Source organism: Pyrus communis, chromosome 16 (assembly GCF_963583255.1).
Source record: "Pyrus communis chromosome 16, drPyrComm1.1, whole genome shotgun sequence".
Taxonomy (NCBI): Eukaryota; Viridiplantae; Streptophyta; class Magnoliopsida; order Rosales; family Rosaceae; genus Pyrus; species Pyrus communis.
The window spans coordinates 1,703,450-1,716,732 of record NC_084818.1 but is presented as its reverse complement, the minus strand read 5'-3'; the positions used below and the strand labels follow the sequence as shown (position 1 = coordinate 1,716,732).

The 13,283-nt window shown below is 36.2% G+C and overlaps 2 protein-coding genes across 2 annotated transcripts; both read right to left on the bottom strand.

Annotated features, from left to right (window-relative positions):
* Positions 1-1,170: 1,170 nt before the first annotated feature.
* On the bottom strand, positions 1,171-1,560 carry LOC137721074 (receptor like protein 29-like). The gene has a single exon (XM_068460195.1). The coding sequence runs from the start codon at positions 1,558-1,560 to the stop codon at positions 1,171-1,173; it is 390 nt and encodes a 129-aa protein (XP_068316296.1).
* Positions 1,561-4,781: 3,221 nt separating this feature from the next.
* LOC137721355 (uncharacterized) lies at positions 4,782-12,657 on the bottom strand. The gene is made up of 18 exons (XM_068460453.1): positions 12,496-12,657; positions 11,890-12,042; positions 11,646-11,805; positions 11,233-11,551; positions 10,777-10,917; positions 10,264-10,689; positions 9,685-9,903; positions 9,255-9,421; positions 8,770-8,848; positions 8,123-8,650; positions 7,662-8,032; positions 7,417-7,500; positions 7,225-7,329; positions 6,775-7,008; positions 6,590-6,658; positions 6,217-6,441; positions 5,850-5,948; positions 4,782-5,704 (listed from the first exon to the last, which is right to left on the bottom strand). The coding sequence occupies exons 1-18, from the start codon at positions 12,596-12,598 to the stop codon at positions 5,371-5,373; spliced, it is 3,816 nt and encodes a 1,271-aa protein (XP_068316554.1). The 5' UTR covers positions 12,599-12,657; the 3' UTR covers positions 4,782-5,370.
* Positions 12,658-13,283: the final 626 nt, after the last annotated feature.

Sequence of the window (13,283 nt, the reverse complement as noted above, 5' to 3'; positions counted from 1 at the left end):
TTTTTGAATTTTGAATGGACTTATCCATTTCAATTTTTGAATTTTGAATGGACTTATCCATTTCAATTAGTAGTTGTTTTCACTATTTTATATTGATATCATGTGAGATAATTAGACGTATTCTTTATTTTCAAAGGTTTGAGGCTGGTACGTTCAGATAATATATTTAAACGTACCGAATACGTGCCAAGAAGATATATACAGTAACATACCAAATATGTTTTTTTTTAAATAAATATAAATGTAGCAAAATAATATATAAATGTACCAAATACATACAAAAAAAAATGAATGTACCAAATACGTACCAAGAAGATATATAAAGTAACGTACCAAATATGTACCAAGAAGAAATATATGTTTAATCAAGAGGAAATATATGTACCAAATATGTTTTTTTTTTTTAAATAAATATAAACGTACCAAATACATACAAAAAAGAAAACAAACATACCAAATATGTACCAAGAAGATATATTAAGTAACATATCAAATATGTACCAATAAGAAATCAACGTTTCATGTGTAATTTGAAAGACTTTTTATTAAAATTGTATAGTATAATATTTATCTACAAGATCTAAGGAGTTTTGAGATATTATCTAAGAAAATTAAAAAGTATATTAAATATCATGCCAAGTCGCATTTATGTGTATTTTGAAAGACTTTTTATTGGAATTAAATTCTACAATATTTATCAATAAGATTTTAGGAGTTTTGATGTATTATCTAGGAATTAAAAGGTATATTTATATAATGGCAAGTTGGGTAATTTAAATTATAAAAAAGGCTACTTCTAATCGATTTGGCACCTAAATTGTAGGAAGATGTTGAATCAAAATTCTAAAAGGCATAAATGTTTAATCTCAAAATTTCAAAACCTATGCATCTGTATCAAAACTCCCCAAAAAACAATATAAAATATTGACGTGGTTTAACCGTGACCACACAAAATAGGAGAGCACCGAAAGTGGGAGAGCAGACAATCCTTGTCCACAACGCATAATGGTATAACAACTCCAGCAGATGCACAAACAAAACCGTCCTTTGATACTCCAGCACGGTGAAACCTGATCGTGCTGCAATCTCAGTCATCATATTCATCAAGTACCATCCTTGAGTTGACTATTGGAGATATCTAACTTCCTTAACAACGAAAGACCTGTAAAATCAGGCAGTGATCCAGTGAACTGGTTTTGAACTACTTACGTTGGTGAATTCAATGTACAATTCTTTCAAGGATGAAAATCTTGTAAGGTTATCAGGAAATGAACCCGAAAACGGGTTCTCACTTAAAGACAAGTACTCGAGGGTGTCTTGAGCACAAGACAAGTCTTCGACAGAGTCTTCAAGTCTGTCGGAAAGTTTGTTTTCCTCTAAACTCAACCACTCTAAACTGCAAAGGTTTCGAAACGATTTCGGTATCCCGCCTTCAAGTGCGTTAACCGAGAGACCAAGAGACACGAGAGAAACCATGTTTGCAAACACATCCGGGATGGGACCTTGCAACTGATTACCAGCTAAACCAAGGTGAACAAGGTTGGTGCTGACATTGGCCATCCAATAAAATATCGAAAGATCAAGAAAATTTTCCGAGAGTTTGAAGAATTGACAAAAGAAAGCGAACTCAGTTTGACATTGGGAAGATGACACGAAGATAACTGAAGCTCAACAAGTGAAGGGAGTTTGCTTATAGATTCTGGCCAATTTACAACCTTGGAAAAATTAAGACCCGTCATATTCAAGTACCTCAAAGAAGAAAGATGAGATAACCACTCGAGATTTTCGAATGTGACATCGTTCCATGCAAGATCAAGAGTATACAAACTAGAGAGATTTCCGAGTTGGGGAGGAATTGGTCCGCTAAGATTGGCACCTGCTAGTTTGAGTTGCTCCAATCGACTCAAAGAACCGATGAACTTGGGAATTTGTCCTTGGAAATTATTGAAACTGAGGTCCAAGTAAGTTAGATATGGCAATTCAAGTAGAGAAGGAGCAATCACACCACTTAGTAGAGGAGTTTCAACACTAGGAATATCGAAAAAATTGAGATAGAGATCTATGGTGACGACATGACCTGTTTCGTTATTGCAAGCGATTCCTCTCCACTCGCAACAATCCTTGCCGGTTTCCCAAGAGGCAAGAACGTTGTACTCGTCGATGAGGCCGTGTTTGAACTAAAGCAGAGCGGTTTTTTCTGCTTGTAAGCACCTGATGTTGGAACTGATTCCAGCGCCCATACAGCATTTGGCAGATGTAAGAGCGAACAAGACAGAATTGTTGACCTATATTGACTTAAAAAAATATGAAGTGCCATGTCATCATAAAGGTTGTTAGAATCTGTTAAATGGTTAGGATCTGTTGGGATAAGATTGGCTAGCTAATCCTAGTCAGCTAAGATTGTAGAAGGGTGGTTACTCTTGTATAAAAGAAGAGAATGTGAGACTGTGAGGGATTATCAAGTAATCAAAAGAATATTCAGATTTTCTCTTAGTTTTCACTGTGTCGTTCTTCTTCCTTCTTCTTCCTTTCTTTTCTTCTTTGTTTTCTCTTTGTTATTGTAATACAACCGAGACTGTTAATAAGAATATATGATTGTGAGCAACATGGTATGTGAAATGGTGAATTGAATTGTATGTGGATTTGGGAGCGAAAAGCAAGAGATGTTGCTTTATAGATTGATCCTTTGTTGTCGTTCTGTGGACGTTGAGAAAAACAAAGCAAAGAGGAGGAAAAGTGGTAGAGAAAAGGAGGGAAAGAGGTAAAGAAAGAGACAAGGGGATGAGGATCCCTCTCCGGATCTTTGCGTACCATCTGTTCTTCGAACATCAAGCAACCAGAAATCATTAGATACTATTTGTATTTAATTTTAAATAGAAAAATTAAAATAATTTTTGACCGCACGATGAAATCCTCCTCTTCCGAGAAAAGGAGGGAAAGTGGTAGAGAAAATGTGGAAATAGGGATTGGAAGAAGAAAAGAACAGTGGTGGGGACATGGATCGGAGAAAGACTTCATACGTGAAGGAAGGGAAAGGAAGAAGAAAAGAATGGTGATTGGCGTATGGATTGGAGAAAGACTTCATACGTGAAGGGAAAGTAAGAAGAAAATAATGGTGGTGGGGTCATGGATTGGAGAAAGACTTCATACGTGAAGGAAGGGAAAGGAAGAAGAAAATATGGCTCCTCTGAGAACGTAAGTACATTTTGTCGAATCTTGTAAATATCGTATTCCATGAATCTATTTATATTTTCTTATTGTTGATTATATTTCGTATAGCCTGCACGAAATCTATTCCAATACAGACCATTAGAATAAGATGAACTAGAGAATTACATGAAATTGCACTTGGAATATGAAGCGGCTGGGACTAGTACACCATAATAAATTAATAATTGAAGTCAACTACGCATTTTCGTGTGGGAAAATTAAAATGCCGGCAGTGCGTGATTGGTTTCAAATCAACGCGGAATGTGATGGGCAGAGGTGAAAGGGATGTAGCTAGTTTTAATACCTTTTGCTTACAAAAAGGAACTGAAAAAGTCATTGTGTTCCATTTGATATAATATGAATCTATGACTATAGGTTTGTTCTTAAATCAATGAAAAAATGGGAGTTTCAATTGGAATAATAAGGTGGATTGAGGTGCTTTGTCCATCTCTTTTTTCCTCCTATTTTTATGGATCTCTTATTATAATGATTTAAGATTTTTTTTATTTTTATTAAAATATTTGTTTTAGTAAATTAAATAGAATGCAACAAAACTCGTTTTTAGGTACGTTTGAATTTTCGGTCCATTTGGCTTATTGGTACATTTGAATTTTTAATACATTTAGTTTTTGGTACATTTGAATTTTTGGTACGTTTGTTTCAAAACATAAGTTTTTTTACTTTTTGTCCTAATAATGAGGAATTACTTTAATTATTTTTTTTTTATAGAAAGTCGTTAACAATGTAAAAGTTTAAATTACTTTAATTAATTATTTTTTTTCAAAATTATATGATTTATCGTTATTATTTATCATTATCTACAATAATAAGGATTTATCTCTGATCAACTAAAAGTTGTTCCAGAGATTTATCTACCAAAAAACAACACTATCTAGAGTATTGTGTATGAATCAAACATATTTTTAAACATTCCAAAAAGATGAATATTCATTTTAATATAGTTTATAATTGGGTACGTTTTAATTCGGGGTTGGTATGTTTTCGTTTGACGTTGGTACGTTTTCGTTTAATGTTGGCAAGTTTCCATTTGGCGTGGGTGTACATTTAGATTTGAAAAGTTTAAATTTTTAGACTTAAATATAGTTGAAATTATTTAAAATATATAGCAGATATTTAAATGTAAATTAGTTTCAATTAATATGAAGTAGTTCAAGTCTGAGTATCTTAATCAAATGTTTCAAAAACTTAATCAAAAACTCAAAAAGCATAAATATTTAGTCTACAAAAGTTTAAAATGAGGCATCTAATTCTAATTTTCTCGATTTTTTAAAAGGTCTGGTGTTATTCTAATCTACAGTAAGACGAATTCAAATCTGAGCGCAAGGACAATTTATTTTGATCAACTGGTCCAATCTGCCGCTTGTTTTATACTTCTTGATCCAAACTATCAAAACCAGAGACAAATGCACATTGAAATATAGGTGGTCCTAGGACCACCTAGAGTTTAAAAAGTATACATGTGAAGGTCTTCCAAAGATCCATCGAATGTTTTAGACTGGTCTCTTTGTATAAAAAATAAAAAAATAAAAAAAAACCTTGAACCACTGGGACCACCCAAGATTTGAATTTTGAATCCGCCACTGATCAAAACGATTGGTTTTAACCCGACAAACAGACCATTAAAATAAGTTGAATTGAAGAATTACATGAAATTGCACTTGGAATATTAAGCGGCTTGGTACTAGCACACCATAATAATTGAACATTCAGGCCAAAAATCAAGGGGATGCACATTGGTATATAATGCGATAGAACTGCTCCAAAGTCTTCATCAGTTGTCCAACCTCTACAATCCGGAAATCGATAGTCGGGGGCAATTGTGGGACCACTATTTGTAGGATGATGACCCACGCGGCATCTAAGGTCCAACAGTTCGGCGGTGACCTTACCTGTCCACAGGAGTCCCTTGCACAATGTACACACATATCACTAATCCAAATTCTACTGCAGGTTTAAGAAAAATGGATGATTTCACCACTTCGGCACTCAGCACGGTGAAACCTGATCATGCTGCCGTAACTATTCATAAATCTCTGACATTCATGCTACAATGGATAACGGTATAACAACTCCAGCTGAGTCGGAAACTAAACCGTCCTTCGACACTCCAGCACGGTGAAACCTGATCATGCTGCAGTCTCAGTCATCGTCTTCATCTTCAACTACCATCCTTGACCTCCTTCTGCTTACACCACTCACTGGCAATGTACCTACTTCATCCTCCGAATCTGCCAAATCAGTGTCCATGTCCTGACGTAGCAAATCCTCCAAATTTTTCACAGGTCCAACATCTAATGCATTACCACTGATGGTGCCTGTGACTTCAGCTTGTTCTGCGCCATTCAGACTAGCACGTTTGGCAGCAGCACCTTCGTCAACTTCATTTTCCAAAACACTGCCGCTTTCTGTTCCCTGAATCGAGATGGCTTCGGAATTTTGATCCATGGACTTGGAAAGGGATCGCCTAGTTTTCCTATATCCAAAAGAACAATTTTTTTATTAGAAAAATGGCTACCTTACATACACAATCAGAATCCTATGACTAATTATTCGAATTTTTCTTTTTCGTTTTTTTTCTCGGGGGAGGTTTGAACATGGGAGAGAGGGAAGAGATTTACTTGAGAACAGAGCTTAGGATTTCATCATCAGAATCAACTTCCAACGTTCCTCGTCCCGCAGTCTGTTCTAGCAACTCCTTGCTACCATCCTTTTTGCCCCTAGAAGTTCAAACAAAATGTTGTCAGACAGGTATTTACACATCTATGTATGCATGCGTGTGTAAAGAATAAAGATGGAACCAACATGAGTTTGGAATGTACAAATACACATTCCTACAACTTAATTTGGAATATGGAAACCGAACTGAATAATGAATTTAATAACCTTATATTGTAAGGTTTACATAAAGATATTGGAGTCTGACATATGCAGTAAAATGCCAAAATACTGAAAACTAAGATGGACATACTAATCATTGACATTTACCTTTTCATTAATGAAAACAGCGTTTCATCATCTGAGTCGTGCATTTTGTTTGCAATAGAGTCGCTATGATCCTCATCCTTCAGCATGCCACCTGAAGGCCTCTTCTTCCGAGGAATATGCAAACCAAGCTGCTTAAGCTTACGAGAAACTTGAGGAGCTGTGAATTTCCCATCTCCATCCATCGCATTTGCAATCATATGGCTGCACTTCTTATGGTCTTTAAATCTGGGAAGATCAAAGAGAGCAAATTTTTCTTTAAAACAATATAACAGTAAACTTCCATCATCTACTTTTCTTTAGCAATCCTTCAGCATTTATCAAGTGAGAAGATGTCAAATCTCATATTTCCACCAAGCCACCAAGTAATACTCACTGCTCATACAAAGCTCTGATATTAGCTTCCTGATCTTCACTGAGGGCATGGACCCTTTTTCTTGCTCGCCTATAAAAATATCAAGGTGAAATTAATTAACAGCTGGAGCAGCGAAGCAACACAAACAAAACCAGCACACATCAAGATTTGTCACGAAATGAATGGCTAATTGACAAAATACTTACAAAGGCTGGCTTTTTGATTCAGAATGAGTGTTAACTGCTTCCTCTACTCTTCCATCTCCACCAATTTGACTAGGCCCAGTGGAAACAGATTCCTGAGCTTTCCGAATTCTTTTCCTTCGTGCAACTGTCAGCCCCAGCTGTTTAAGCTTGTTGGAAATTTGAGCTGATGAAACTTTACCATCAGGATCAAGAGCTTCTGCAATAAGATGACTACAATTCTGGTCATCCTTGAATCTAGATTGGCCATATTTGTTAGGAACTTAGGATAGATTTCAGTAAAGCTGGATTAAGAAAGTAGATTACTAAAACAAAATTGGCACAACTCAAATTATGAATGCACGTCATGGCCAATGCTTTTTATATTATTATGTTTCGGCTGATATCAGGTCTACCATGCCGAGTTAAAGGCTCAAGAAAGAAGAAAAAAGATCTTGGATCAAGGAACCATACTTCTCATACAGATCCTTAATTTTCATCTCCAGTTCAGCTCCAATAACAAGTCGCTTGTTTTTAATAGAAACCCTCTCAGTTTCATTCTCTATGGACTTTCCCTCACTGCAACAGTTAAATGTATCAAGGTCTCATTAAGATGACAATTTATAAACAATATTAATCATCAAGTTGTAAGTATAAGGGACGTACTTGTCATAATTAGCTTGCCCATCAATCTCATTATCTGAAATAGATGCAGTACCTCCCTTCGCTTTGTCAGAATTTTCTCCATCACTGTAAGAAAAAAGAAGGCATATTCGTTAGCTCCTCTTGCAGTATCTCATCCATTCAGAAAATTCTGTACTTTTTTTTGTCCCTTTGGTAAACTTGTTTCGCAAAATTCATTCATCTATCACTATTTCCTGCTTAATAGAGGAATCAGAAACATGTCTTACTTCTCATATCCAAGGTCATGAGGGAGAACGACGTCAGCTTCATCTTCACCAAGTGCATCTGCTATGCTTCTACTTGTCCATCCTTTGTCCAGTGATTGACCAATTTCGTCATCCCCTAAACTGTTTGCCCAGTTTCTAGTTTCTTTCTTCAAATGGCCAAGCTCTTGCAATAAATACTCAGCATTAATGTAATGGCATTCTTTGCGAGTTTTCCAGAAGAGAACTTCCACAAAAAGTAGGGGTTGATTTTTCATTTTTTTAAGCATTTTTCTGACCAAACTTTTCAAAAAATCGACAATATTTTCGAACGCCTTGCATGGACATGACTTCTGCTCAGCTAGAATGTCATAGAATGTAGTGAGGAGTGATAACTGCAAAAGTTTTTCCATGAAAACTTTGGATGAGAAATGAACTTGAAATTGCTACTTAAAATTGTATAAAGTTGATGCATAAAGTTTCACCTGATACAACATCGGAGAGAGCCCCAGGTCATCACTGATCCTTCGAAGCATGCTAACTATGTAGTGATTTGTACTGGTTGAGTTAGTCTTATAAAACTTAAGCAACCAACACAACTTCTGGATGATGCTGTGGCTTGCAAAAGCAGAAATCAAAGTTGACACCTTAAAATCAACTTCATCAGTTGCAGCTACCTGCTCATCAGCAGAAGAATCGCCTGTGCCATAACCAAGATCACCATTGACAAAGTCAGAATCTCTGCGATCGATCTGTGCCAGACTTTCAATTTTTTCTGTCTCCAACAAAGATATTTTGCATTCATCAGGCTGATCAGGGATAATGGTGTCTTCTTTCCCATCAGAAATTGTGTTTAGGCTTCTGTTCTCTGTCACACTCACATCTGTTGATTGCTCTTCATTGGAGATGCCAATCTCTTTTTGAATGGTAGCGTGTTCTTCTAAGAGTTTATTTTCTGTGTCCTTCTCGATCGGTGTTTTCTTCTTCCTCACTTTCCTAGATTTTTTAGAAACCTTAATCATAAAAGGAAACTGGTTTTAGTAGTGACTTTTTTTTTTTTTCAAATGGTTTTAGTAGAGAGACAATAATATTTTCCCCCTTTCCCCCATCCAAAATTATGAATGTTACATACCCTCAAAGTTCCGCCTGCTTGAAGGCTTTCCATGAGCCGTAAAACTTTATAAACCATCTCTATCAAATCTGCAAGATCACTGACAAAGAAAACTTGTGAATATGAAATAAAGGCATTCAAACAAGAGAAAAAAAAATGTAATTAATTTTGGAATAACTTGCTTTTGATCAAAGACAAATGGATATTAAATCTCTTTTTCCTTGTACGTGTTTGAACAGTAGTATGTTAAGGGCCCATGTTTCTTGATCGTCGGGGAAAAGTCCTACCCTGTAGAATGCTGAATCATCTCCCTTTCTTAAAGATTGCATATCCAAAATTGGATGCCCAACAACAAAGAAAAAAAAATCCTCTAATCCTTCGTTAAAACTCTCTGATACTGACACAACCACTAAAGAGAACCTCTCAACAGGATTTCAAAAGGTGAAAAATCATATTTGGAAATTTTAAAAAAGCGTGCGTGTGGATACAAAAAGGAAAAAGTAGACCTTCTGGGTTGTTTGTAAGTGTCAAATGATTTGAGTAAATTTATGAGGAAGTGAGTCATTCCCTCATCAGTCTGATCATAAAATAATTTGTAGAGAAGTATGCGAGCTGTTTGAGGCTCCTTGGAATCTGCTGGCAATAACTTAAGCACCAAATCTAGCATGCGAATCTGGAAGAAAAATAAATTAGTTAAGCATGTTGCAAGGGCATAATTAAAATACAGTTCTGATCCCAACTTCACATGTCAATAACTTGCATAGAGCTTTCGAGATATGGCAACTTATGATATGTTCTTCTAATGGGCCCCTAAAGTGCAATTGGTCCCTTTAAAAACTATGTACTTTTTTCCATCATTCGTTACACCAATGTCCCTTGCATGGAAAATAACTTAGGCCACAGAGAAGTGTTCTTGGAAAGTAATGAAATAATTACCATATTTTTCATAAGAGAACCAGCTGCAGACAAAAACTTGTAGTCATGTGTTTCCTTCAAGCTATCATATGCATAACGCCACTTTGAAATGACTAGTTGAAACATAGATTCGTTCACTGATGCTGCAATGGGTCCACAAACATCACCTTTGAAGAATGTGCTATCAGCATCTTTATCAGTGGGAGCTACAGTTGGATCTGCTTCTGTGCCCATGCTTGGCTGGTAAATCATAGAAGATCCAGGTAAAACAATTAAAATTCTCCAACAAGAAATGTGACTTGAGTTTTGTGGTGAAATAACGCAAAATGACAACCACTGTGCATAATGGACTCATTATATCAGAAGTACAATCTAAACCCTTTAGAATGGATAATGGAGAAAGGCCGTAGTTGCATTGATTAAATGGCGGGTTGGGGGGGATTGAGATGAGAAATATTGGTCCTTCTCTGTGCAAAAAGGTTAGTTTCTAAATTCTGAAAAATGAGTCATGTTTGCAGAAAGGTTTCATTTTGTAAAAAGCAATTACCATGTCCATTTAGGAAGCAACTAAACATGGTTATCCAACATAGCTTGTCTCACCTTGGAAATTGAAGACCTGTGATACTGGAAAGAAATAGCAAACTGAGCAACTTGAAAGAAGACAACAACATCACTCTTCTGAATTGAGGGGTGTTCCTTTTCAATATTCTCACGAATTGACTGCATCAGAACTGACAGACACGGACCACTTTGTAATTGTGCAATAGGACCATAATGGAACATCAAGGAAAACAAAGAGTGAACTAACATAAAAGAGGAACGAAAAAATGACATACCATTGTAACCCCCTGATAAAAACTGGTTTACAAAATCATGGAGCAATTCTAAAATCTTATCCTTTGTTGAAGGCAATGTCCCATGATCCCAAGCAATTTTTTTTACTGGACCCCGGGGATTATGTGGTTTAAGCATGGTTTTACAAGAGGTAGAAGTAGGCCTTCCCTTCAAAACTGCCACAGAACCATCCTGCCGAGGAAAGCCCATTATCATTAGAGAAGAATTAATAAGAAGTTAATAAGCTCACTTGCATCAGTCCATAGTAAGACTCCCTACCATGGTGAGCTGGGTAAATGTTCCACTAAAATGTGAATGGCGACTCATGTTACGTAGTCTAGAAAGTCTTTTTTTCTCTTCTTCTTCTTCCTCCATTATGGACTTGAGACTATTTAGAGAAACAGCAGTGTTTCCATCCACCTAATAAATACAAGTAATCAAATGGACTATAAGAAAGTGGCTATCAACCACTGCAAGAATAATGTAAGTCGTAAGATTAAATCATTGAGCAAATAATTCAAAGCTCAAAAGTTCAGAATATTAAAGCAACAAAAGGAAAGAAATCTCATTGGTTTAAATTTGTACGTTTTGTGGCTCTATCTATGTCTCACATCAAAGCTTCTTGTCAAGGTTTTGATTTAATTTCTACCATCATCTTATTTAAAATGCTTGCTAGCTCTGAACAAACCTCATTTTCCTTGGAAAGAATTCAGAAAGAGAGGAAGAGAAACCAACCTTAGGACCTTTTGAATATGCGTTTGCAATCAATTCTGGTTCTTGACCCATGAATATGTAATGGAAAATTTCCAATAAAAGCAAGTTATCATGACAGAGATAGCTACGGGAATCACCAATATGCTGGGTTATGACTAAAACTATGTCCATCACGTTCTCATGAAACAAAAGTTCTAGAAATCTATCTCTGAGAGATACAAATTGAATGGCCGTTCCTCCAGCCTTCTGCTGCTGTGAAATTTCTTGAACAGCTAAGATGTTTCGGAATAAAGTAAGTACCAGCTGCACCAGTTTCCAGTCATCCTCCGTGAATGCATCACTGTGCAGGATAAGATTAGTCAAGAAGCGATGAAGAAGATGTAATTTTCAAGCAACCAACGATGCAGAAGATGAAGCATATGTAATCTTCTCACCGTTCCAAATTTTCCAGTGGGCTTTCCAGAAGTGATACTATAACTGCAACAGTATCACTAGATGTAATCGAAGACTTCAACTTCCACAGAAACTCTATCTGTTGCAAAACATCATTCGACGAAGGCTCAACTGGCATAGTTAGGAACACCAGAACCTTCACTGCAAATTCAAAAAAATAATTAAAGTCGTCCCTTTGGAATACGTTTTCATAAACATGTAATGAAGAGAGAAAAACGATTTTACCTGCATTCAAAACCAAGTTGGTATCAGCTTGGCAGTGTTCAATGATAGGTACCAAATGCTGATCTACAATATTCCATTTACAGACTTGCTTAAAAACATCCCGATTCTGCGGGTCATCACGCCTCAAAAACCTTAGCAAATCTTTCAGATTATCTGTCGATAACAAAGAAAAACAAATTTCATATCTGCCACTTGACTGGAGAAAATAACATTCCCAATCGACATCGTTTTCATCTAATCAATCGAGACCATAGATTCCTCGTGCATTCAAGCCAAATACAAATAATTAAGAAAAAAAAAAACACCCATTGAACGTCTGGAATTAACAAAAAAAAAATTCGAATTTAAAAAAATTAAACGGAAGAAAAATGATGCAACTTACCCCGGTGGAGTTTTACCTTCAAAATTAACCCATTTCCAACTATCAAGAGTAAGTGAAATATATAATTCCCCCCAAATCTGCCCTAGTTTCGCAATCTACTCCAACCAAAATTGCTCCAAAGTCAATTTAACTACGAAATTTTGAAATCCAGACTAAAACATCTTCCATTTCCAACATTTTCTCGGTATCCAAACAGAGATTTCTCGAAGAAATAGATAACGCACCTAAGCAGTACTTGCCCTTGGAGTAGCCGATCCGGTTGCCATTGTCATCTTCTTCTGCAATCCCCAGATCACAGCATATTACCGATAAGCCTTCCAAGTCCATCTTCCGTGAAACGGTACCGTTTTCAAACGAGGGTTGGAGAGTTTGGGATTTCTGGAGGAGATGAGGAGCGGAGGAATTTGGCGCGAGAGCGATCAGATCTCCGAGAAAGGGTTCATTTTGAGGGTTTTGGTGGCGCCAATTTCAACGTGATTTTCCCGCGCTCCTCAGGCGTGGCCAAGGATTTTTTTTAGCTGATGTGGCCATTTAGGTGTACAGGTGTCAGCTGATGTGGCAATCGTATATAGGATCTTCTTTGTAAGAATATCAAGGATTCTCCGATCACATATGTTCACCGTATATCGTCTGATCAGTTTTTATCAAGTGCTGTATATATTCAATTTTAAATAAAAAAAAATTTCACAAAAAGGATCCAACGAGATCCTCCTGGCAGGTGAAAACCATTGATTTTTAAAAATTATTTTTCTAATAATGATGAGTAGCACAATTACCTATAAGCACATGTAAGGTCTCTTTTTTCTTCGATGTGTGATTCAAACTGTCAACACTCATCCTCACGTGTGGCCATTGGACTTCATATGTAAGACAACTTGCTTTAATACTATGAAGAAAGTTGAGGTTCCATCATAAAATCAATTGGTAATATGAAAAACAACCCAACTATTTATAACCACATATAAAGTCCCTTCTTTTCTTGATATGAGATTCAAACTCTCAATAGTCATGT